The sequence below is a fragment of the Gymnoscopelus microlampas genome, assembly GCF_963454915.1.
Source record: "Gymnoscopelus microlampas genome assembly, chromosome: 3".
In the NCBI taxonomy this organism is placed as follows: domain Eukaryota; kingdom Metazoa; phylum Chordata; class Actinopteri; order Myctophiformes; family Myctophidae; genus Gymnoscopelus; species Gymnoscopelus microlampas.
The window spans coordinates 12,857,782-12,883,288 of record NC_139940.1 but is presented as its reverse complement, the minus strand read 5'-3'; the positions used below and the strand labels follow the sequence as shown (position 1 = coordinate 12,883,288).

Below are 25,507 nucleotides of genomic sequence, written 5' to 3'. Positions count from 1 at the left end.
AGTGACGCCGATAGTGAGCAGCAGCAGAGTCCGACATATTCTCAGCATCTTCCAAATGTTCAGTCTTTAGCAGCCTACAGTTCTTTGGGGGCGAGGTTGAGAGAGGGAGAGAGACTCGAAGACAGAGAGACAGACAGAGAGACAGACACAGAGCGAGAGAGAGTAGTAGTAGGCGACGATTTGTTTTTGACTTATGATCAGAAGTCAAATCATGCCATTGAAGGTAAGTGAATCTGCGTTATTTCTCACACGCATGATGAACGGGTGCGCGTCTTTCCATGTGCATGTGTGGTGTGTGACGGGTTAAATTCTGCAGTTTTTGGGTAGACATGCTGATCAGCTATGATCCCAAGCAGCCGCCGCTTTATTTGGACTTTAGGCTTATTATATTTGTGTATTTTATTTTCATTTAGATGGGTGGTTTTCAACCCTTTTTTTCATATCAAGGTCCATTATTAATTCGGCATTTGAGCCACGGAACCACCATTTGATGAGATTTAGACTCTCAGACCCAAGACTTATATAGAATATTTTGTTATCGTTGGATAAGATTTTGTCCACAATGTCATGCTGTATTGATGTTGGTACCATATAGGAGAGATAACAGGCAAACGTTGATCAAAAAGAACAATTATCTAATTAAGTAGGCCTAATGCAGATGTTTAACAATTATTTAACTCTGGAGAGGGTAAAATGAAACCAAACGGACTCGTAATTACGGGTCCATTTGGTTTCATTTTACGCTCTCAATAGTTAAAGATCTTTAAGGGTCCATTTGGTTACAAACTCTCCATCATTTAGCTGGGGACCACCTGGAACCCCCTCAAGGACCACTCGTGGTCCCCGGACCACTGGTTGAGAACCACTGCTCTATATGGAGGAGAAGTGTGAGAATCTGCCCATCCCGTTTGCTGGAATGAATGAATGGTCCCAGACTAGACCAGGCTTGATCTGGATTTAGAAGAGATTAGATGGTTATACGTTTAATTAATGCCCCATAGTCTCTTGTGCTGATTGGTTAAAAAGTGTCTAGATACAGATTTACGCATAGGCCTATAATCCAGATTCCTACGATTTGAACGAAGGCAAAGATTATTCAAAACATGAATACGCATTGCTAGGCCTCACTGGATAGTAGCCTACTGTAACTCTAGTAGAGTAGACTACGAGAAAAAAAAACTTGCATGGGCTGTCGTTTTTTGAGAAATGTTAAGGTCTGCAGGGTCTGAGTGGAGTCTGCATGAGGTCTATTAAAGACAGTGTTTTATGATCATTGGGATGATGGAATGAATCCAATGTCTAGTCTGTTAAAGGGATATTTCACTTTCAAGTACAATAAACATTAAAAATAAATATAAAAAATAAATGAAAAAAGCAATGGAAAATCACGACTGCCTCTTCTTTTTTCATTTTTTCTTTTTTTAATTTGAAAGTGAAATATCCCTTTAAGCTTAATTAGAGAGCTATCCATCAGGGTGTGCAACACCGTTGTACTACGGAGTAGTAGGCTTTATGCGGGTGCAAGCTCTTTATGCGGGTGCAAGCTCTCGCTAGTGGTGGGGTGGCCCTGTCATCCCCGCCTGCAGTATTGATGCCACACTGGTGCATACACACCTCAAGACACCATGCTCCGACCCTCAGCTGTTCTGATTCTCCATAACCAGAGACCACAGTTTAAGCATGTATTATATTACCTAAATAGACTATAGTCTGTTTAGCAACACACTGCACACAGCCACCACCCCCTCCTACTGTCTGTGCCCCTGCATGCCTGCAATGATCTTTAGTGGATCTGACAGGTGCAAAGCAATATGGTGGAAACCTGTCTCATCCTTCAGTTCAGAGGGGCTGTTTTAGTTTGTAAGAAAATGGGTTTTGGTCCACGACCCATTTTTGTGTCTAAATATCCATGAGGACTCGTGGATAAATTAGAGGGAGTTGCCAGATGTGAGCAAGGTGGTTCAGTGCCTTGCTCAATGCCACTTATATGTCTCTAAATGCACTTTAGAGAATGATCATTGAATTTGCAACGACTGGCTGATATAATGCCCCCCTTCACCATGTGAATTCAGGCAGACAGCTGAAATGTAGGCCTACAGAGATTAAATTGCATTTGAATTGTGAAAGACGTGATATTATTTACAGCAAAACTTGCTATTCTGCTAAAAATTGATGTATTCAGCGAACACTTTTTTTTGCCCTCATGAATTATAAATGTCAAGCATTGTAAGTAAAATAGGCTGCATGTGCGCGTGTGTGTGCGTGCGTGCGTGAGTGAGTGAGTGAGTGAGTGAGTGAGTGAGTGAGTGAGTGAGTGAGTGAGAGGGAGGGAGAGAGAGAAATAGTGCTTCTGTGTGTGTATTTAAGTGTGTGGCTTGTAATTCCCCACACTGTGCGTCCTTGCTGTGGAGAGAGAGTGAGAGATGCACTTTGCCTTTTCTTTTCTTTTCTTTATTTACAGTCATTCCTTCTTGCCACTGGGTTTTACGTGAGGGGGGACGTGATAATGAAAGAGAAATGATGAAGGTACAGAGGTATCTTTGTGGGGGACCCCGCATCTGCAGTCATTGAGGGCCTTTCCGCCTCTTTAAAGCCCTGGACAAAGGGACGTGTGTGTGTCCGCAGCGTGCAAGGGAGCCTGGAGTTAGAAGGAAGACAGGCACAGGCTTTGATTTGAGAGTGGGATGCACTGGCTGGGATTATATAAGACAAGGAGGAGGAGAGGATGAAAGGGAAACGAGAGAGAGAAAGAGAGAGAGAGGCATGAGTGAGGGAAGAGACAGATGCTGTGAAAGAGAGAGGAGAGAGAGATGGAGAATGAGAGGACAGACAGAGAGGAGAGACGTCATGAAAGAGAGGTCATGTCGTTAGAGGGGTAGAGAGATAAATGACAACAGAGGGAGAGAGGAGACGGTAAAGATAGAAATGCGAGCGATTACATGACATAGTGGAGAGATAGAGTGGGGTGAGATGGAGATGGCATGAGGACAGAGAGAGAGAGAGAGAGAGAGAGAGAGAGAGAGAGAGAGAGGAATGTAAGTGAGGGGAGATAGAGAAGAGATGAGATGAGGACGAGTCACCCTGATGATGATGACAAGAGAACAGGAAAAAAAACTATTGGACCAAGACTTGATAAATAAGTTGATGGTATAGAAACTTTGGCACTTAGAAGACGTGAGAGTGGCTACAGCAATGTGAACAATTAAAATGGAGGTGAATGGAAAACAGAAGAAGAAATGCAGATCAGAATTCAGTGGAGTCGAACAATGGAGTGAAAGATGCTGAGGGGAGCATGGCACATTTTGTCTGTGTCTGTCAGCCTATGGTTAACACCTCAAAGGACAGAGAGGACACAAGCATACCAAATTGTGCTCGGTGAGCCATAGTAATCGTTTTTTTGGCCTCGAATGCTTGTTATTCATTTGTTATTTACTTTCTTTCCCCAAAGAAAGGAGACAATCTTTGAATTCTTTTCAGCTTCAGCTTCACGAGTTGTGTGCTGGAAATGGTAGATTGCTCTGCTCACTCCGCGTAGGCCCACTGCTGAGAAACACAGATGGACATGGCCCATGTGCCTCCATCACTGACCATCATCGCCATCCGAATCCCATCCCCCATGTCAGTTTGCCATACTAATTAAACATTGATGATGAAAGTTAATGGTCAAATACTCAAAGTCTTCTTCCCCCATAATGGAAGCTGCATCTCTGCAATAATGCATTGATGTCAAAGAAGGATACAGAGCACAAAAAAGAAAAAGAAAACATAGTTATTGGTGTTATAAACCACTTGAACCCCAACAACCCCAATTCTGGGGGGAACATTTGCCAATTTTGCAACACCTTGCAAGCTTGTAGATCGGGTGTTTCTGGTGAAGAGATTTGTTGTAGATCGAAAAAGAATGCACCAAGTACAGTGCAACTCAGGTCTGTTTTTACAAAGAATAGAGGCCTTAGGTGGTTAAATTACTGCGTTATTCAAGCTGCAAGGAGAGATGCTATACAACGTGACGCTTTTTTGTCCCATCTTTTGTTTCAGATGTAATAACATCAGAAGGCTTTTAGGGCCCTGTGCCTAATGTGTGGTAGAGAGAGAAAGAGAAAGAGAGAGAGAGAGAGAGAGAGAGAGAGAGAGAGAGAGAGAGAGAGAGAGAGAGAGAGAGAGAGAGAGAGAGATATTGAGTGCAGAGGTTTGGCCTGCGGCCCTCTAGTAGACAGCAAGCGTGAACGTGGAGATTATGACACAAATGTTAATTCCTCTCATTAATGATGAGGAGCTTGCTGGCACCTTACTACCGATAGGGCTGTTAGGACACACACAAACAGATGGATGAGAATGGACAGGGTGAGTGTTCATGCATTATGTACTTTATGTACATGTACATGTACACACACATACAGTACACACACTCAGACAGATGGATAAGAAACCGTGTACGTGCAGACACACACACACACACACACACACACACACACACACACACACACACACACACGCGCGCGCGCACACACACACACACACACACACACACACACACACACACACACAAACACACAAACACACACACACAAAGCAGATACAGACCGCAGACCACCTATACATCAAGGTAGGCAATCAAGGGCATGGCACCTCCTTACTTTCAGGACATGATCCTCCCCTACTCCTCTTCCCGTATATATTTAGATCAGCTAACACAGGAGGAGGCCCTCCCTTCCCATAAGACACCCTGGTCAACGCCCCAAGCATCCTAGACTCTTCTACCTCCTGGCTCCCAAGCTGTGGACTAATCCCCCCCCCCCCCCCCCTCCACCCCAGTCACGACTGTAGACTCACTCCCCATTTTCCGCCACACATACCTCACCCCCTCTAAGCACTCTGTATGTTTCATATTGTTGTCCTTGTATGACCTCTTGTTGCCTATTTTGAATAGATGCTACAGTAGTTATTCTATGCAGATGTAATTTGGTTACTTGTTCACTATATGTAATGTTGTTTAGATATACATATGCAAATGCTAAGAATGTTATTTAGATTTAGAAGATGTTGTTTAGATACATGCTATGTTTTATGTTTATGTTAGTATTACTTTGTAGCACTTCCTTTGCACTCTATGTATATGACCACACACAGGCACACACACGCAGGCAGGCACGCAGTCACGCAGGCACGCACACGCACACACACACACACACACACACACACACACACACACACACACACACACACACACACACACACACACACACACACACACACACACACAGTGCATATGTTTTGATTGATGGAATACTTTATTAGTCAGAAATGTAAACAGCACGTACAGTCAGACATTAAAGGACGACTTCACCCATTTTCTTTTTTTTTTTTTTTATATATTTTTTATTAGGGAATTCAATTTAGGTTTCACAGACATAATATATGCATGTACAGTTATATTCATATCCCCTTTTTTTTTTAATATATTTTCACCCGGCATCGTCTCTGTATGTAAAACAACCATCAAAAAATAAAAAAATAAATAAATAAATAAGTAGATAAGTAAAGAAAAAAAAAAATAGAGTAAGGAGAAAATTAAATAAATAAGTAAATAGAAAGAATATATATATAATCATACAGGTACTCACAGACTTAAAATATAAAAATAAAGATAAAAAATAACTGGGGGGTGTGTATACCGTTAATAGAAATAAAATTTAACAAAAAGATTGAAAGGGGAGGAAGAGAAAAAAGGAAAGAAAGAGAGAAAGAGAGAAAGTGACTTCACCCATTTTCAACCTATCTTCATACAATTGTTCCTCACTAATGCTCATGATAAAATGGCACAATTCTTTTCTACTCAGTGTGCTTCATCGTTAGACATTTTTGTTTTTTGTTTTTACAAGATTTCATTTTTTTTATTTACATTTTTTATTAATGCGAGAACAATGGCTTCCATTATAGCATGCTAACTTTACAGGAATAGAAAGCCTGCAGTTTTTATTACCTTGTATTCCTCATCGATGATGTCACTGGCAGGCGGGTTTCTTAACTGTCCACAGCCCTCCTCTGAGACACAGACAGAGTAGGAAAGAAATCCATATTTTAATGAGCATTAATGAGGACAAATTATATGAAGATAGGTTGATAAATGGGTGAAGTCGTCCTTTAAGGCTAAAAGGATAACACAAAAAAAGTCCTGGGGATTGGTTTCCATTGTGGTCCTATGTATTTAATTCATCAACATAGCATGTCAGAGTTTCTCTCTTTCCTACATAGTGGATACAGTGTTATCATCCACTGTCTGCTGTGAACACTGCAGGTGTTTCCTCTTGAGCCCCTCCCTTGGCTCCAGGAATGAAAACCACAGCAAAATCACAGTGTCCTTGAGCTGTTGCATCTTGCTCCCCAGCAGCAGCCAGAGACAGCTCAGATCATCATAACATTCTCAATGTTCCAATTAATCACAACATCTCTCAAGGCCATTAGACCTTCTGAAATGAGCAATCGCTCCACTCTTTACTGTACATATTACTGCTGCACTGTTTCTTTGTTTGAAGCAGGGCCAAACAATAACCTACTCCTATGCTTCTAATTATCCCTGTGCCATGAATTATATCATATCCTGGGGCACCTAATCGATCGACTTGATGGTGGTCCAAAGCCAGGTGGTCGTGGCTAACAGAAAAATAGTCAAATATGCCCCTGTAAAAGGGCAAGACTTCTGGAAGAAAATAGCGGCTTTTGTCATATAGCCTCAGAGGTCTGGACTTAAATTGAATCGAGATCATTGCTATTAAGCCATGATGACACTTTCATTCGTTTTGTTCCACAGGCAACTTTTTTTGTCTCCACGTCCAATAATATCCTCTAGGCAATGGGGGATCAATTGAATTTACTGCAGACCGCAAGATTGACTGCAGCTAGAATCTCTTTAGGGAGTTTTTTAGATCAGCCTATTAGATAACCTAATTTGATTCCTAGTGAAACTTGGTACTTAAAGCACGTACAGGAGAGAACGGTGAAAAGAAGGGAGAGAGGAAAGAAAGAAAGAAAGGAAAGAAAGGAAGGAAGAGACAATAGATACTATGAGAGTACCTGTTTGCTGTGTGGAATGGTCAATGTAATGATTATGAGGCAAAGACAATTTGTTGGTTATGTGTTCAACCACACAGTATTATTACACCTTGAAACGTCTACTTATAGCAATGTGAGATTTCCATTTGGGATCATTTATTTTGATAGGACTACAGATATAGGTGTTTTCATCACAATATCTTCCTTGTGTGATACGAAGGAACATGTTAGTTGTAACATGATGTAAGGTTATGTCTTATGAGTCAGTGCTAGCTTGACACCTGGGTGGCATGACAATGAAACAGAATGATCTATCAATAAACAACACAAACCATATTTGTCTTTTGGTTGAAATAAAAGACTGGAGCAATTCTTCAGATAAGGTGTAACCCATTTGGCATTTCGGCTTTATTCAGATTGAGACAGTGATCAGAGACTCAGAGGGGGGGGGGGGGGGCATGCAACAGAAAGCCTCAGTTTGAACTGTGGGAAGGACTGTTGCCTATTTACTCAATGTGGTTCACTATGAGTGAGTCACTTGAATCAATGAGTCATGAAGTTGAAGGGGTCCATATAGTACTCAGAGAGAGTCTTATGAACACTCATGTGATCTCAGTACACATCACTAGTAAACAGCATGTTAGTCTGAAAGATAGTGAGTATACATTCCAGTTAAAACCTCCACAGTGCCACAGTGTTAAAGCGATAACAGAGCATTAAACAAGCTTCACTGTCCAAATATCTTTTTGTCCGGACCGCACTGCCAGCAAAATGTTCCAGTGTTATTAAGTATTGATTTATCACTAGCACTCATTTGACTTAACAAAGACTTGCATTGAGAGCAAGTTTTTAGTTCACTCAGGGTTACGATGTTTGTTTGGCTCTTAAAGAATTGAATTAACTCTGCTGGTTGTGAACTTTTACATGGTACTTACAATTGCATACAATTGTCAGATAGGTCCTTTTCTGTTTAGTATCTTCAACAGAGCTGGCATAAAAAAATGACTGTAGGATGATGTCATGACTTCACGTAACTCCTTCTTATATAGAGCAAAAATTACAGTACCCAGTTAGACAGAGATGAAGATGACGTATCCTAATTGCTTGAACTTTAAACAGAAGAGAGGCATAGAGTAAGATTAACACAATAATGTGGAAACATGAGCGAGAATGACCTTTGCTTGTTTACATGTTTAGGCAGTTATAGCTGATAGTTTTTTACAAAAGGTGGCCATACGTGAGGGAGTAGAGAGGCTGTCTGGGAATCGAAAGGTCAGCACTTTGACCCACGGCTCGCCCAGTCTACGTGTTGAAGTGTCTGTGAGCAAGACGCGTAACAGCTCCCTCCTGTGTCGCTCATCTGAGCCATCTGAGCAGCCATCTGCTAGGTGAAGCAGTAAAAGCAAAGAACAAACATAAAGGGTCCCCACAGGGACCAGAAAATACTCCCTTTCCCTTTGAAAGTGATGTACAACCTGAGAATAACCTTCCAATTCCTACATTGTCTGCACTTGGCATTACAAGCAACCACAACCAGCAGTAAGACGTATGAGTATGTTATTAGGCTACAAGAAATAGGTTAACTGCTTTCTTTTATATTTGTATGAGCAAATCTGACCTTGTCATGTGTGTTCTGTATCTACCTAGGCCCAAGAGAAGATGAGGACAGCGGTCAGCGTGGTCGCACTGAGCTTTCTGCTCAGCACAGGTACTATAGGTCAAGTCATATCATTGATGTTCCTCTCTATACATGTATACTGTTAAAACAGAAATGTGTCTTTTGTCACTTGTCAGTGTGTGAACTTCTCATTTTTATATCAACTGAAACGTTACGCTGAATTAATTGGCATGTCACAAACAAAGTCCAGTCCAGTTAACTTGATATTTAACAGCTTGATTTCAGACCTCAGACCATAATTTCACCACATGAAACCTAGCGTCCCTATTCTGGGGCGACCAAAAATAACAGATCTACAACCATAGCGTTGCGTTGTAGATTGGCTATTTTAGGCAAATATTTTTGGTGTTAGAGGGAAAAAAGTTGGGGGCCTAGTATAGTTCCCTGGGGGACTTCAGTCAATTGAATATAGGGTTTAAGTGGTTAAAGACACAGAAAGACACAGAAATGAAGCTGTCTCTCTGTAGTAGGACAGTAACATTGATGATAGAAATTTAGCTTTTAGGAAATCTTTCTGTGTTGTGATAATTGGCGAAATGGTTGAAAATCTGTCTTTATATTCCCTTACAGCTCTTTCTGCCCCTGTGAAAGGTATGATTACATGTCTTGTACTAGTGAATCTTCTTTATATGAACCATACACTTTACTTTCCATCATGTTTCATGGTTAATAGTTATTGAAATAATTTGAATAAATTCTAAATAAACCATGGACTTTTGCGTTCTTATAATATATTCAATGTAATTTCCCTCCATTGTCACTTCCCTCCAAAATGTCCCTCTAGTCAAAGAGAAGTCCGAGACCAAGTTCCATGGAGATGATTTCCACATCCCGTTGCCCTCCCTGAACGCGGAGGTTACATTCCGCATCCACTCGGCTCCGCGGGCGGCGGAGGCAGTGCTGATGAGGGCAGGCAACGTGGTGAGCTCCAGGGCCAGGATCAACAGCCAGCTTATGCTCCTGATGCTGGAAAACGTGGTCGAAGCAGATGAGGGCGTTTACACGGTGAAGAACCCAGAGACACCCGATGAAGTCCAACGCATGACGCTCATCGTCCGAGGTATCGGGGTAGAGTGACCATGGCTGCTCTGTAATATTGCTATTTCTAATATACTAGAAACGTAGCAGCAGCTGTTGTGATGGGTAAACACTTTAATTGGGAGTGTGTTTCATTTACTGTAGGTGTACTGTAGTGTACGGTCATGCATGCACAAATACAGGGGAGTAGCCCTGGCCTGTTGGGGGCAAAATCCGCGTCAAAGTTCACCAAAATCAAACTCCACAAGAGGCAGGAGATGCAAATTTGCTTAGTCACCGGACGTTCCGCCCCTTGAAATACAAGTGAATGGGAGGCAAATCTTTAATTCTTCATGTGTGTGACTCTTAGTCTTGCTCAAGTGATGTTCAGCGAGGTCTTAAGGACAAAATTACATCATTGCCGTGAAGGCGAACAAACGCGTTACCATAGCAAAGTTTGTTCTTGCCCCCTGTCTATCTTCCTCGTGCAAGATTGTCTAAGTAGCCAAATGCCACCAGAGACGCCAATGCAACCATTGTTGTGTGACTATTGAGAAACCGAAGGTAGGCTACTCTTGTTTTATTTCCACAATCTGCCAACAAGGAACGGACCGTTTTGAAGAAAGGTTGGCTGAAGAGGTCAGGGTACTAACTCTGTCATCTCATCCCTAACTGAGGGACTACAAGCATAAGCAGATGGCAGTTAATTAATAGAGAGAGGTAGCATGCTCTTTGTCCACTGTGTCTGTCGTCAGAAACAGGGAAATCTCTAAGACAAAAATGTCAAAGTACGTCAGAGGGTGATGAACAGTTCATCACCCATCCACTTGTGACTTGTCAAAAATCCCCGTTTCAACGCTGTAGGCAGTGGGAGGGGTCTAACGTTCAGCAGCCAAAGCAGAGCTGCATTGAGTGTAAAACATCTACGTCCTCAGAGAACTTGCAGTTGTATGCTGCCAGACTTACTGTGTGCCAGCATGGAATTAACTGTACAGGAGCTGTCCATGCCTGGCACACAGTAACACCCAAATGAGAACACACCGTCAATGAATGTTATTACCTTCAGCTGTGTTTACCATCACAATGGCTGCTGTGAAATGGGCAGGCTATACAGTATGCCTGTAATCTCACTGTAATTTCGGTATCACATCTATGTGTGTTGACTTTTGAAAATTTATTGTGCACAAATCATGGGCTTAAGTGAACCAAACATCTAGGAGGAAAGGTGCCTATTTGATCACATGAATGACATTCATCATCTCACCTTCACCATCTGAACTAGGTTTCTACTCATTCGTTCAACTCAAACAATTAGGGTTGAGACATTTTGAAAATGGTATAGAGGATAGCTACATTAGATGGGAGCGTACCTATGTTCCCCAGGTTGGTCGATGGTAAACCATTACCAGACATATTACGTTCTCATTTTGCCTCATTTATAGCCTCATTTTGCTGCACTGAGCTCACTTGGCATGGAGTCCACAGTACAGCACCTGCACCAAGGACTGAGTGCATTGGAACCGCAGTGCCCACCAGCAGAACCCCATGAGAGCATACAGAAATTCTATCCGTCCCTACACTGTAAATTATACTCAGTTTCGTGCCGGTATGTACATCTACTTGTAGATCGGCTATTTTACTGTGTTCACTTTGCAGTGTGAACAACAGAGTTGGGAGTTTTTTTTTTTACTCGTTTCCCAGATTAGATATTACCTACTGAAACTGAAATCAATATTAAATTAAAATTGGCTTCTTTGCCTACAAGATTTGTGGAATAATATAACATTGAATGGACATTTAATTCCAGGTGTTAGGGTTTGGGTTAGGGTGGCTGCATTTTGAGTAGAGCTATTAATCTCACCGTAGTGAGTCAGTTCATATAACATTTATAATTTAGGAATTTAGCAGATGCTGTAAATTAGTCAGAGTGAGAACAAAAGTGCAAGGTTGGAGTGATTGAGGAATTATAAAGTAATTATATAATTAATCATTTTTTCAAACTGTAACTGCTGCAATTGGTTATTGTTCAGGGCCATTTTTTCTAATCACAACACTTTAATCCCATTATATCTAATAGTTTATTCCTCCCCTAACTCTGTGAGTCAAGGAGAAACTTTACTTACTGGAAGGAAATGTTTGGACATCAGATGAGATAACCTCTGAGTCAAGATAACGTCTGTTTTTATCTGATCTCCTGTCAGTGTAGCGTAGACATCTGATCTGCCCTTGTGTCGCATCAGTCAGCTGTGGAACTGTGGCACCGTGGAACTAATGCATTGTGGTCTGAAATTGATCTCTGCACTTATACCCACTTTCAACCTGGCAGTCCTATTTTTGGCATACCATTGAGACAAAACATTTAAAATAAAATTCTAACAATTGTCTTGACTTACTGACCATCCCGTGACCTCATTTATACAGTACCTTTTTTTTTCTTTTCTTTTGTGTGTGAGTGCCCATTCCTTTTATTAAATTTCTCCCTCGATGTCCTAAATAAAACATTTTAAAATGTTTTTTTGCTCTAAATTCTAAACAAATTTCCCAATTTGCAAAAATATCAGATCTACGCCATGTTGCATTGTGACTTGTTGGACACACGCACGTGCGTACGCACGCGCACACACACAATCACATAAAATGACTAAAAAATACTGAAAGATAAGTAGGCTCAGTGCATCACGGGAGAGAACTGCAGTGTAACAGGATGTGGAAGCAACGCCATATGGAGCCAGCAATGTGCAGAGAGATGGAACAGGCACAAAAGTGTGTGTGCGTGCACCTGCATAATATGTGTGTTTGCAGCATTGAACAGCGTGCAGCAGACCCCAGCCAGTAATTATGCGGTTCTTTAACCGTCAAACCACCCCCCCATCCTTCTCTCCCTACTGTTTTGCCTGTCCTCGTCCTGTCTTTATACTCCCCTTCCCTCAATGTGGGTTCCATCCTCGCCTCCTTTTTCTAGCTTCTGTGATATTTGTGCATCACTGCTCCTTTTATCTCTGTACTCAATTTCATTATCTCTCTCTCACTCGTTCTCTTTCTCTCTCTTAACGTCTCTCGCTTTCTTCCTCTCGATCTTTCCTTCTGTTTTTCTTTCCTTCTATCTCACTCTTTCCTTTTTCCTCACTCACTCTCTCTCCTTCTTTCTCTCTCTCTTCCCCTTTACTTCCTTGCCCATTTTCTCTCCATCTACATCTGAGCCTATTCTTATCCATTGTAATTAGTCTTTTTCTGTGTCGTCGTCGTCGTCAGTATGGCTCGAAACTAACAATTTATCACCCTGCTCTTGCCTTCTAGATTGTAGCAACGAACAGACTGTTAAGTATGGAGATGAGTTCCACATCCAGATTCAGGGGGTGACCGCTCCCATCACCCTGGAATTCAAATCCAGTGACATCGAGGCCAACCAGACAGCTAGGTATTGTCAGCATAATTGTGTGTGTTAAGTTGTGTGTTAATTAAACAAATGCACCCACCAACCTGTCTTGCCCTACGTCTCTCTCGATTGTGACCTTGACCGTTGACCTTTTCAACCTAAACGTAACCACATTAACTCTGGTGTCCCAAAATAGCAGACCTACAAACTGAACACGCTTCGTGACCGGCTCCTTTCGCTATTTGTTGTACGATGATTTATACAGGGCTTAATGTTTTAAATAGTTATATGTCTTGGGGGCAGGCAGCCTACTGATCATTCCCTCTGCCAATGCATTTGCAAAGTATCTTGCTAACAAACAAACAAACAAACAAACAAGCAAACAGACACATAGGACACATAGCAATATCCTGTCAAACACTGCCACGGGCAGGGTCATTAAAGGTAGGGTAAGTGATTTTCTTTTGTTAAAATAAGTGTTAAATAGTTTTATATTCTGATAGTACTCATTGCTATAGAGTGTTTGTTCAGTAACAGGAGTCTCCATGTCTCTCCAGCTCTTTATTAAACAGAAAATGCATTTTCAGGTCAGGATATCAATTTTATCGAACCAGGACAGAGAACTCAAACAGGATAAAGATTAAACAAGTGAAATTGGAAGTGATGACACAAAGAAATGAGCATGCAAAATTGGAACTGGAAAAATTAAGCTGATAAATCGGTACTCTCTCCTGATTGGCTGAAATGATGTCACCTACCTGAAAATGTATATTCTGTCTATCAAAGAGCTGGAGAGAGACCCCTGTTACTGAACAAACACTCTATAGCAATGAGTACTATCATAATATAGTGCTTTAACCTTTTAACAAAAACCTTTTTGTTTTAACCCAAAAATATCACTCACCCTACAGTGTATACCTTTAAATAAAAGAGAAATGTATTGTTTCCCTGTGGCATCCTATCACGCACAGCAGAGAGTCTTGACTATGCAGGTTTTCCTTCCAACCAAACACTACACCAGCTGATTTCAGTAATTAACACAACTTCAACCAGAGAGATGGGAACCAATTAGTGAAATCAGCTGGTGTAGTGTTTGGGGTGAATTGTAAACCTGCATGGGTTTGGCCTTTTGCGGCACTCAGCAGGACACCACAGACTTAGACAGAGAGTGAAAGCTGACAGTGAATAATACAAAATAAGGACGGTATAGGTGTAAAGGAGCCAGCAGGTTACAGTCATTTATGCAAAAATAATGGTTGTTTAAGATCTCTGGACCTTTAGCTGGCTCAAGACTAAATCCTGCCAGTGCCGCCTTTGTCTACGGTAAAATGCTAAATTATATTTGCCGGGTCCGCATAGCTGTGTCATATGATGTAAATTTTGTCACCAGCTCACATCCACGTGCATAACAGATTTTACAACTGAACATACTTCATCATTCCCTCCTCATTCAAACACGCTTTACTAAACCCCCTTGTACTATACCCCCCTTTTTAAGGAAACCCAACCTTGATCCTCTCATGAATTACAGACCCATCTCAAAACTTTAATTTAAAAAAATCTTGGAAAAGGTTATTTCCTCTCAGATCCTTCAATCTGGTTTTAAAGCACTCCCCAGTACTGAGACGGCCTTGGTTAAGGTCACCAATGATTTGCTGATGACCTTTGATGCTGGTGACGCTGCTATATTGGTCTTCCTAGACCTAAGCGCTGCTTCTAACATAAATTATATATGTGGACCACACCACACTGTTGAGCCACTTGGAGCATTGGGTAGGTCTTGGCACTGCCCTGCAACTGCTGTGCTCATATCTCACGGCAATAACTGTCACTGTTGCCTTTGGAAATGTACTCTCCTCTTCTACTCCTCTCACCTGTGGTGTTCCCCATAAGGGTCAATTATTGGTACTATTTTCCATATATACATGCTTCCCCTAGCTAGGTCACATTATCCGTAAACACAATATCCATTTCCACTATGCAGATGACACTCAACTCTTCCACTCAATAACTCCAACCCAAACCACTTATCTTCCCTCAAGGCCTGCTTAGCCGACCTACAAAGCTGGATGTCACAAAATGTCCTTCAACTTAACACTGATAAATCAGAGATTCTCCTGTTTGGTCCCCCTAGTTCCAGATCCCACCATGACAGTCTTGACTCAATGTCAGCAAATGTAAAACCGGTTGCAAAAAATCTGGGTGTACAGCTTGACTCTGAAATATGGGGCACAAGTGAAAAGAGTTGTTAAAACATGTTTTTTCCATCTGCGCAACATTTCCAGAATTAGATCAATCCTATCTACTCAAAACCTCAAAACAGTTGTTAATGCCCTCATTTCATCCCGCCTAGTTTATTGTAATGCTCAGCAAAGGCTCCATACAATGCTTGCAGTTGGTGCAGAATGTGGCTGCCAGACTCATTCGGAACACATACGTTTTAGCTAAGTTTTAAATACGTTTTTAGTTTTAGCTGATCTACACTGGCTGCCAGTCATTTTTAGAATTGATTTTAAGATGTTATTGTTAACGTTTAAAACTTTTTGTGGTCTGGCACCTAGTTACCTTGTAGAGTTGCTGAAACCCTATGTTTACGTCGGTAGCCAGAGGTCCTCCGACTCGGCTCTTCTAATTGTCCTTATAAAAGTCTAGGTTGGTGACCAAGGGTGACATGGCCTTTGCGATCAAGGCCCCTAGACTGTGGAACAGCCTGCCATTGGACCTCAGGCTTGCTAGTTCAATAACAATCATTTTTAAATCTCTTTTAAAGATCTACAGTATTTCTATAGGAAAGCCCTTTTAACCCCATAATGTCAATGTGCAACGGGGGTGTTGGCGATCGCCTAATTTGTTGTACTGTCTTGTAAAACCCTCTAAATATTTTGTACAATTGCTTCTTTGTTAATTGTTTTTAATTTTGTAAAGCACTTTGTTAAGAAAGGTGCTATATACATCGTACAAAATAAAACGTTTATTATCATTATTATTATATTTTACCTGCATTATGTGACAATATAGGACTTGATATTGAAGTGATGTTCATTGGAAGGTTTGTTAAAGGGAATACAAATAGAACAGAATATAAACCTGAATAAAAAATACTTCTCAAAGCTTTGCTGAAGGAATTCATTAGAATCTGAGGTCTTCAGAGAATAACAGGAATGCACAGAAATAAATGTCTGGAAGAAGGTCTTTAGATTCTCTTACTCTTGCTGGCTGAACATCTGCAGCCACAAATTGCAGTTCAATCCCAACCACGTCGTGTCCACTGTCTGCAGATCGTCACGTCTACGGCGCAGACGCGACATGTATAATCTGGCCTTTACTGACTCCTTCTCAGCTTTCTAAGCTATCATTCTCATTAGCATTTGGTTTGGTCTAAACCAAACAGAAACCAGAGAGTGAAATGCCAACTCTTCTTTCAACAAGGACCTTACCATGACCATAGCTTACCTTATGTTAATGTGTCCTACCAGGCCTGCTCAGGTGCTGCTGAGCGCTTCAGGTGAAGCCGCGATGGGGTACCAGGGTCGCATCATTGACAACGGTCGTCACGTGGGCCTCAGTGGTGTCACCGGGGCAGATGAGGGCAGCTACACCGTTAGGGATGAACCAGGAAACATCCAACGGCAGGTCTGCCTCAACGTGAAAGGTGAGCGGTCAAAAAAATCGACAATGAAGTAAAGTTGGCGGAAATACAAAATGAGGAACTACACTAACCTTTATGGATGTATTAAATCTGGTTATGACCTGTGGCATTTAAGACAAGAAAAAAATAATCACTGCTTTTTGCCTAACATGAGAGAAACAAAGATGCAGGCCCATTTAACCCTTACATGATTTTAATAAACAAGTTTTAATAAATAAGCATTTGACTGACACTTATTCCGCGTGACTTCAGTGAATCAACTGGTAGACATTCATTAGCCTGGCATTAACCAGACTGACAACATGGATTCACTCTCGCGTTCCTCCCCGGTATCAGTCTGGACTTCGGGAGCGAGTATGAGAAATCAGAAAATGATCGGGCCAATCAGTGACTGCGTTCCAACTGCTGTCTGTACAACAGTGAAAAACATCAAAATCATTTTCTGATTTCTCATAATCGCTCCCTATGGTCCAGACTGATACCGGGGAGGAACGTGAGAGTGAATCCACGTTATCAGTCCGGTCAATGCCAGGCTATTCATTGGCTTGCTAACGGGCAGTTAAACACAACCTGTGGCGCCTCATGGACACACTGGGAGTTGCGTGGACCAATCATAATGCTTTTCATCCATGGACTATCTGCCAACTGACACAGACTGTCAGAAAGCATAGAGGGAACAAAGGAAGGCCTTAGTGGAGGGCAGTCCCTGGCCAGCAGGGGGCATGTTGAGTAGCCTGCCCACCTCTCCAGTCAGTGGGCTGATCTCCACATACTATCAGGGTAATTTGTCCTTCTTGTTGTTACTCCCCATTTCCTGTCTGCCATAATGGCCTTTTAAAGACCACTGCCTTAATGGGCTCCATCAGAGATCAGACTAATGCATATTAGATGATCCATGGGGCTAGTAAACACATTCAGATTTATCAGGGTTATGTTCTGCAGTAACATTTTGTGTGTTCTTAAGGTCCCAATTATTTAACACAAGCTAAAAGTGTACCATGAAATATTACAAAAAACTATGTGATGTCCAGCTTTGTACCAATCTCTTTCTAGGATAGAAGATACCCATTGGCTGAGCATGTCATAATAGGCAGACATTCAGTGAAAATAGGTGAATATCTGGCAGAAGATAGCAGATCTAAAAGCTCATAACTTGTAGATCTGTGTGAGCTTGTAGATCAGCTATTTACCGTGAAGTGATGTGGTGTGTAGAGGGAAAAGAGAGACCCCTGGGGCCAATCAGCCAATCAGTATTAATAGATAATGGCTTTGATAATGACATTTATCATTTATGTGTGTGTGTACAGACTACTAACGGTAGGTATGAGGCTGATATATACTGTATGTACAGTGTCAGACGGCCTATATCGGTAATTTGATAGTATAGGCCTATATATCAACATTGCAAATTATGAGTAAATATAGAGTATCAACTGTAGCAATAATCTCTATTAGAGACTAGATATTTATTCATTTACATTAATCATAACGATTTTAATATATTGTGGTTTATGAATATTAGGAGGGGAGGGGGGGCGGGGACATAGATTGGTGAAGCAATAGGAAGCGGCGCTGGAATCCAACCGCCTGGGTTTGGATCCGCCCTTCAAGACCATGGATAGGGCTTGCTCTTTCAGGCCACCCAAAGAGTAACACAATATAAACACTAGAAACGAGTCAAACAACCCAAAGACTACATTTCCCATGAACGCGGCTGCTGTAGGGACAGTGATATCAGACCCGGAAGTAGTAGTTCTTAAGACTTTTAAGGCAGAATTCATTCCATTTTCGACAGAAACGGGCTGTATCAAATATGAATGAATATCATAAACGATGCAGAGCCGCTCCCCTGACAAAAACACCGGGGTGGTGTGTTTATGTTTAGAACACAGCTCTTATATGACGTGATCTAAGATTCCCAAATGGGGATTTCAACACAAAAAATAAAGCCACAAACCTGTGAAACAGCGCCCTCTAGTGGCAGTGACATCAGACTTCAGTGCTCTATGCAACACTGTCAGTGGGTCCACCCTGCCAAACCAGAAGCACTAAGAAGACATCAAAGCTCAGTCTCTAAGGTGGCGGGGAGGAACTTTATCCCTGCACCACCTGGACACCGCCCCCCAAAAAACTTCAATATTTGAGCATGAGACCTAAAGAAGAGATGAATCATCGGGTAAAGCAGGGCATTGTTGTAAAACAGCAAGCTGTTCATTCTTCTAGTATAATTCTTCTTCCACTCCTCGTTTTTTCAGAACACCATATCTTCCTCACTATTCCTTATGGAGGGAAAATGAAGTTCAACACCATCATTAACAGCTCAATGGCCCTTATCCAGTACATCCCTGCCTCCGACCCCAAGCCCCACATCCTGTTGGACAAGGGAGAACTCACCAGTGTAACTACTCTAAAATATATATATATTTATATATATACATATTGCGTTTTTTTTTCTTTTTACTTGTTCACACTATAACCAGGGTACCATAGCATGTCAGGCTCTCAAGTTATTATTTAATATCCATAAATTACACATTTCCACCAATAGGATGATGAGCAGACTTCTGTGCTCATTGCTTGTAAACACATCTGCGATCCGCCCTACACTAAATGCACCCCCGCCCCCCCTCCCCTGACCCTTACTTGCACACGGTAACATTTTCATTGTTAATATTACAGATCAGTTTGACACTGAGATAAATCAATGATGATTTTACTGTATAGTCTTGCTAATTCATTGCATTTTAAATCTTCCTCTGTTTTAGATTTGATTTGATTAGTGATTTGATTAGTAATTGTATTCCTTTTTACCAATTTATCTTATGGAAGTGTTTATATTTTATATAGAAGCAATTTGCTTTCTACTTTGTATGTACTCTGTTATACCTGTTTTTTTTATTTAGTTTTTTACCAAAATGTTAAATGACATTATCTATCATCTTTTCTGTCCAGGCTCAGGCTTCGCTGGGTTTTGAAGGCCGTCTGTCTTTAGAGGGTTCTGAGATCATTCTGGAGCAGGTCAAGACTTCTGACGCAGGAGACTTCAAGATCACTGACATGAAGGAATTTGTCGTCGCCAACATCTACCTGAAAGTAGACCGTAAGGAGGATGGGGGGTTAGGCATGTGGTGCATGTGGTGGTGCAACAATTAATCGAACTAATCGATTTGATCGATTATAAAAAATAACTGTTGTGCTACAAAGTATAAAATAATCGATTTGTTGATATATAATGTTTTTTATATATAAAAAACGGGCTTCTCGATTATTTGATTAATCTAAAAAGTAATCAATAGAATAATTGTTAAGAAAACAATCAAGAGGTGCAGCCTTACTTGTGAGCATTATTATGTTGCTAGTTTGATCTGCGTTATACTGTAAGAGATAAAGAGAGTGACCGCTACCAACGCAGGTCACCCCACTCAAGGATGAACATTAGATGATGTTTTCCCCTCTCTACAAGCTATTGTTAGAAACAACTATGGTGACACTCTTAATAAAATATGTCTTGACCTGGGCAGATGGTCATCACTGCCCAACTCTCTTCAAGCTCGAGTATCAATCATAAAGATGAATCTATTTGATGAGAATGGTTTGCGTTCATTTCAGAATTTATGTGACACATTTAATTTGCCAGGTACCTCATTTTTCTTTTATTTACAACTGAGAACAGCCATGAGGACTTATGGAGTTCCATGGCAGACTTCCCTTACAATGCACCCTTTACATAGACTCATCTGTGATGTTAGTAGATCAAGAGGCCTCGTTTCCATTTGTATTCATTTTTATCAGAATCTAATTATGGGTTATTATAGGGAATTTGGATCCTGATTTGAATTGGGACACGGTTTGGTCATATATTGCTGTCTTCTATGAATCCAGATCATAAAAATTTTGTTCACCGAACATATTTGACTCCTGTGCTATGAGGGCTATTGAGGCTATTTTTAAATAGCCCCAACTGCACATTTTGTACTCCAAATGTTATTGGTACCTTTTTTCACATGGTTTGGGAATGTCCAAATGTTTCCTCTTTTTGGATTATGGTTGCAGCTAAACTGTCATTACTTTTGGGAGCTGATATTACACCTTCTCCATCTGTATTTATCTTAAATGATGTGTCCCGGCTACACCTGAACTGCACACACAAGCGCATCTTCTTTGCTGGCTTAACAGCTGCACAAAAAATGGTAGCTACGAGGTGGAAACCTCCTCACACCCTAACATTTCGCCAATGGGCTTTAACGTTTTTAGATATTGTTTATTTAGAAATGTCAACGACGAGGTTACATGGAGCAAGTGAGAGGAACATTGATATGTGGTCTAACGTCGCAGATAAGCTTAAAGGCTTGGTTGAAGTGTTGTACACAGTGTTGTGACCTTGCACAGGTATAGGCATGGTGTTTGGCCCTTGCATTTCGAGACATTGTTGGTCCGGGGAGGGGTGGGTGGGTTTATTATTATTATTATTTTTATTATTATTTTTATTAACCTTCTGTGTTGTTTTTAAGTTGTGTATGTGTTTGTATCTTGTTTTTGTTGAAAAATGTATGATAATAAAAACAATTGATAACAAAAAAAAGGATGAACATTAGATGACATCATCTGTACTTCCAGCCGTGAATTAGAGCTATTAGCAGAATTTCAGGAGCAGGACCACACCCCAATCATACTACTTCCAATATCTAATCAAATACATGCCTAAACCTCTCCCTTCCCTTTCATTTTGTTTACCGCCCCCCTCCCTTCCACCCACTCTGCCTCTCTTCTATTGTCTCCGTAGGGTCCTGAGAGGTTTCGTCATTTCATTCATATAGCACATTCGACAAATGGGAAGAATTGCAGCATTCATCACACACATTCATTTGTTTCATTCTTTTCATTTCTCAATACATCTGTTAACTACATGTTGACTGATGGTGTGGTCCTTGCTAGTGAATGTGATTAATAATACTATGTGAAAATATCTCACAGGGTGTTTTTGTATATAAAAGCATCCAGTCGACTTCACGTAGGTGAGGGTTTGAATAACAATGTGAATAGCCTTGGCATCAGAGGGGTTGTGTATAGAGTAGAGGGTAAGGTCAGAAGTAATGCCTCAACAATTCCAGTACCACAGAAAATGACACCACAGAGGAAGGGTTATCATTCCTTTCTTTCATTGGCTGCATTCATGCTCTGAATTTCATATAAAGGTCAGTTGAATAATTTATTCTCCCACTCCTTTGCTCTCTGCCACGCTTTCTCCGCTCTTTCTCCCCCCTGTCGTCATCTCTCACATGTTTCCCCCCCCTCTCTTCCCCCTGTGTGCCCTCTTCTCTCTCCTACCATGTCCACCCCCTATCTCCTCTCTGTATGTGTCTCTCTCTTCTCACTCTGTCTTCCATCACTCTCTCTTCTCCCTCTCTCGATCTTCTCTCTTGTCCTATGTACCCCCCTATCTTCTCCTCTGTGTCTCCCTCTCTCTCCTCACCCTGACTTCCATCACTCTCTCCCTCCATTCCCTACACCCTGCAGCCTACAGACTGCCAGCAGTCTATGTGGCGATCATTGCCCTGCTGGGTCTGCTGGCCTTCCTGTTGCTGGTGTGCCTGCTGTCCTGTCTGTACAAGGTGAAGAAGAGAGCCAAGCGTGGCGCCGCTCTGGAGAAGATCGCCCAGAATGCCGGCAAGGAGGAGGAGGGTGACGCCTTCCGGCAGGTCAGTATAGGGAAATAGAAATACCTCACGTGCTTATCTACGGTTGGTTAAGTAGATCCTTTGTCTTATTATATTTATTCATTTGTTTCAGTTTCATGTAAAACACTTTGTAACTTGTTTGTTTTATATATTTTTTTAAATTATATTATCATTACATTTTCTCTACTCGCTCCAATATGCAATTTGTCAGTGTGGGGCGGGTAGAGTCAGCCACGTACTGTAATTGCAAACTCCTCAATTCGATTCCACATAGAGATCTGTATGGCATGTCTATGCCCCTCAACTTTTTACACTCTCCTATATAAATAAAGCAAAAACCATTGTGTGTGTGTATGCGCGTGTGTGTGCGTGTTCACAGGTGGTGAAGAACATCGCCCAACTCAATGAGGATTCCAAACATTCCCAGGCTGATAACAACACAGAGAAATCTCAGAGCACTGAAGTGGACATTAAAGTGAGTACTTATGGAGGTGCCTGGTGGCTCAGCCAAACTCAGCCAGTTGTGAGGGCCTGAGTTTGGATCCAACTGCAGACAATATATAACGTTCTGTCTTTTCTCTTTCTTCACAGGGTCTGGAGGTGTCCTCCAAGGAGGTTGGCAATAACCTTGAGACTAGTGACTCTGGGGTGGGCTTCAACACCACTGCCCTCCCACTGGACACGGACACAGAGCAAATGCCCGAGTCTGAGGCCGTGAGCATCTCTATTGCTCTGGATGTCAAGGCAAGCCCACCCGCTGCCGAGACCAAGCCCAGCGCGCCGCCTGCTGCAGAGCTTAAGCCCAGTCCTGTGGCTGAGACAAAGGCTAGCCCGGTAGCAGAACCTGAGACCAAGAAAACCCCTGATCTACCCGCAGAACCCAAATTGGATGTTCCCAAACCAGCAGACGTCAGGCTCAGCCCAATCCCAAGCCCTGTCCTCAAGCCTCCCCCGAGTCCCATCTACAAGTCTAGCCCAGAGGCAAAAACACCAGAAATAAAGGCTCCTGCTCCAAGCCCAAGTCCAGAACCTAAGCCCAGCACACCCCTGGCTCCTTCTCCCAAAGTGGCCACTCCATCACCTGAACCCAAGGCTGCCCTGGCTCTCACCCCTGAGCCTCCCAAGCCAACCACCCCGGAACCGGTTCCAATCTCCAACGGTACACCCGAGCCCCCTCCACAGTTCAAACTGAACATAGGCCCTGTTGATTTTCTCGGGGGGTCTCCTCAAAAGTCACCCCTCGCTAAAACCCCCGAGGTAGACTCTGCTAGTCCAGCATTAGAGTCAAAGGCGGATGCCCCTGCCAGCAAAGATGGCACTGCGGCCACCGAGTCCACCACCACCTGAGAACAGGCTCTTTAAAGGTCCAAGAAAAGCTCCACAGATATCATCCATATTACTACCACAGTAAACAACTGAACTCCCCCTACCAAATAATGAAGGAACCACAGCAGTTGGGGCAAGGACCTTGATATTCAGTACAATAACACTTCTAATGCCTGAACGTAGAAGTAACTCAGTCCCAACATCTCCCCTAGTCTGTACCTAACACTTAACACTTTTAGATACTTTCTTTTCCAACTCACAGAAACAGTTCACTTAACTAAACTATAGTACCTGTATGAGCAGTTTGTTGATTGTTAAAACCTTTTTAGTTATATACTGTATACGCCTTGCTGCATTTTTATTTTTACAGCTGTAGGCTCTTTTCTAATTTGTCTACTTCACAGTATGACTGCCAGACTGCAAATGAAAATCCTTTTGCAGAGTTTACAGCTGAAAACATCAACCCCTTAGGACTTTTTCTAACACATTAAGGTGGACAGAATGGTTTACAACTTAACATTTCAGACGCATGAGTTAACATGGCAACATTATTAAGAATCCATTAGTGATATGAAATAACATTTGTCACCCATTTAAGATGCCTGCTCCCCTGTCAGCATGTGGAAAAAAACAGACATTAAAACAGCATGAAAACTTTCAGAAACAATTTCTCAAGCCTACATAATGAAAGCATTGGCCTTTTACAGCCTCTCAAAGTTTCTCCATATTGCGTGTGATGCCATTCTTGCTCTTATTGGACCTCTGCACCATCGCACATCGACCTGAACAAGAGAGTCCTTTGATCTTACGAGGACATTCCACCCTTGTCCCAAAGTAACGGAAAGAAGACATTTTAAAACCAACATCTTTGAAATCTTTAAATCTCGAATCCATCTTCGAAACTGAAATGTGGATTTGTGGACATGTGCCAGCCTTCTTCTTTAGGAAACATCAGTACTGTACAATCACCTGTACAAGCAAAGGATCATGGCTTTATTCTGTAACTATACTAAAATCTACTTACAGCACTAACAGCACCATTTATAGCCTCTCTGCTAGAGACCCCCCGCCCCAGATTCTTCCTCTCGCTGAGCTTGTGTTCTACAGTATTATTGATGTGTTCTAGTGTCTGGATCAGCCATTTCTGCTGTTGGCGTTCGATGTCCCACTGGTTCAATGACAGCTTGTTATTCTTACATTTGCAGAGGAACTCAGCAGAGAATGTGGAAACTCCAGGCATCCTATCCTATGGGACCATGTAGTGATTCTGTATAGCTGCTTCATTGGGCTTTCTAGAGTCTAGACCACTGTATCTCAACCAGTGGTCCACGGACCACTAGTGGAAAATGTCTTAAAATGTAAAAAAAATATATACATATTGTACCTTTGTTAAATGTATCAAAAATATGTTTTAAATAATATTTCATAAGTCCATTGGATTTAAGAAAACTAAATGGCATATGGGGGGGAAAAGCTGGAAACATGAAACTAATGATAATTTTCAGCAGGCAACAGTGTTGCCTGCTGAAAATTGCAGATCTACAAGCTCACAATGTGCACAACGCATTATGAGCTTGTAGATCAGCTATTTTTGGTGCACGACACAGGTACGCAACTAAATCTCAATCCAGCTTTAAGATCATTAATGTTAAATATACATTTTTAAATATATATATTATATTATATACAGTATATATTATGGGGAGGTGGGGTGGGATGGTCCTTGAGGA

At 41.7% G+C, this 25,507-nt stretch overlaps 1 protein-coding gene across 1 annotated transcript; it reads left to right on the top strand.

Moving 5' to 3' along the window:
• Nucleotides 1–29: 29 nt before the first annotated feature.
• On the top strand, nt 30–25,209 carry LOC311040397 (uncharacterized protein). Its single transcript, XM_084050654.1, has 11 exons — nt 30–223; nt 8,701–8,761; nt 9,302–9,322; nt 9,516–9,791; nt 13,046–13,166; nt 16,601–16,776; nt 19,029–19,171; nt 19,726–19,873; nt 22,291–22,472; nt 22,831–22,926; nt 23,043–25,209. Exons 1-11 carry the CDS (start codon nt 194–196, stop codon nt 23,796–23,798), a joined length of 2,010 nt encoding a protein of 669 aa, XP_083906780.1. The 5' UTR covers nt 30–193; the 3' UTR covers nt 23,799–25,209.
• The last annotated feature ends 298 nt before the right edge of the window (nt 25,210–25,507 follow it).